This window comes from Quercus lobata, chromosome 4 (assembly GCF_001633185.2).
Source record: "Quercus lobata isolate SW786 chromosome 4, ValleyOak3.0 Primary Assembly, whole genome shotgun sequence".
In the NCBI taxonomy this organism is placed as follows: Eukaryota; Viridiplantae; Streptophyta; class Magnoliopsida; order Fagales; family Fagaceae; genus Quercus; species Quercus lobata.
The window spans coordinates 97,704,201-97,706,195 of NC_044907.1; the positions used below are offsets into that span (position 1 = coordinate 97,704,201).

The window sequence follows — 1,995 nt, forward strand, 5'->3', positions numbered from 1 at the left end:
TAACGCTGGAAAGTTGTTAAGGTTTCTAGTGAGTGATAAAGGGATAGAAGTTGACCCATCCAAGATCAAAACCATATTAGAGATGCCTTCCCCCAAAAGAGAGAAAGAGATTAGGGGTTTCTTAGGTCGACTACAATACATTAGTCGATTCATTACCAAGCTCACTTCCACTTGTGAGCCTATCTTTAAACTCCTAAGGAAGAATGAACCACACACATGGAACGATGAGTGTCAAAAAGCCTTTGAACTTATCAAGGAATATCTCCTCCACCCCCCTATTCTAGTGCCTCCACAACATGAAAAACCCTTACTCCTATACCTTTCTATCATAAGGGATGCGGTTGGAAGTATGCTTGCACAAGAAGATGATGAGAAGAATGAAAGAGCCATATATTACTTCAGCAAAAGATTCCATGATTACGAGACTAGATACACTCCTATAGAAAAGTTATGCTTTGCACTTGTTTGGGCCTTACAGAAATTGAGACACATCATTTTACCCTTCCAAATATGGGTGGTGGCAAGAATGGACCCATTGAAGTATCTCATTGAGAAGCCCGCTTTGAGTGGAAGATTGTCAAGATGGTTAATTTGGTTGGAGGAATTCAATTTGAAGTACATGGCCAGAAAAACTATCAAAGGAAGTATCGTGTCAAATTTTTGTGCTGAGAATCCCATAGAGGGGGAAGATGGCAAAGAGGATTTTCCAGATGAAGATATTTTGGATATTGAGTTAAGGATATGGAAGATGTACTTTGACGGAGTTGTAAACCAACATGGGAATGGGATAGGGATACTCTTGATCACTCCCGAGGGGTCTCACATACCTTTGGCAATCAAATTGAACTTTCAAGCAACTAACAACATGGCTGAATATGAGGCTTGCATTGCTGAAATGGAAGCTCTTCGAGAATTGGAAGTAAAGGAGGCCGAAGTCTTCGGGGATTCAACTTTGGTTATAGCCCAAGCACAAAAGTTGTGGAAAGTGAAGGAAGAACAATTGAAGCCTTATAAACAATACTTAGAGGACTTGACCAAGAACTTTGACAAGATTGAGTACACAATCATCCCTAGAGCTCAAAATCAGTTTGCGGATGCCTTGGCTACTTTAGCCTCCATGGTTGAAATACCCAAAGGAGTATAGACATGACCCTTAGAGCTTGAAAAAAGTTATGAGGAATGGCACAAAAAGAAGACCGCAACTTTCTTGGAACTAGGGGCATATCCGGATGGTGCTGATAAGAGAGAACGTTGTTCCATTAGAATGATGGCAACCCAATACATCCTATGTGAAGGACAACTCTATAAAAGGCTCTATGATGGTGTACACCTTCGTTGCTTGAAAAGAGAAAAAGCAAAGAAGGTAATAGAAGAAGTTCACCAAGGAATTTGTGTCCCTTATATGAATGGGAGGATGTTAGCCAAGAAGATCCTAAGGATAGGATACTACTGGAATACGATGGAGACTAATTGTGTTGACCTTGTGAAAAGTTGCCATGATTGCCAGACACATGCCAACTTGAACCATGTTCCACCTAGTTAGTTGTATAGCATGACTTCTCCATGGCCATTCTCAGCTTGGGGCATAGATGTGATTGGAAGAATAGCTCCTAAGGCTTCAAAGGGGAAAGAGTACATTTCAGTGGCAATTGACTATGTGATGCCCCAATTTGATTGATTGTGTGATATGTGTGGGTGTGTGATGAGTCCCACATCGGGTATTTACTGGGTTGAACTGGGCTTTATTAACAACTACAAGGAGCCTTAATTGTGACTAGTCCTTTTGAGGTATAGCGCAGATGTGGCTAGCACTTTTCCTTGGGTCGTTATAGACTATTTCACTAAATGGGTAGAAGCGACCTCCTATTCCACGTTGACGGCTAAGCATGTGGCTCGGTTCTTAGAAAACAACATCATATGTCAGTTTGGGGTGCCCCAAGAGATCATTTTCGATAATGGTTCCCACTTTGAAGGTGAAGTTCGAAGTGTCATGGT

The 1,995-nt window shown here is 41.4% G+C and overlaps 1 protein-coding gene across 1 annotated transcript; it reads left to right on the forward strand.

Moving 5' to 3' along the window:
* The first annotated feature begins 349 nt into the window (after positions 1 to 349).
* Positions 350 to 1,144, forward strand: LOC115986274. Its single transcript, XM_031109119.1, has one exon. It carries the CDS (start codon positions 350 to 352, stop codon positions 1,142 to 1,144), a length of 795 nt encoding a protein of 264 aa, XP_030964979.1.
* Positions 1,145 to 1,995: the final 851 nt, after the last annotated feature.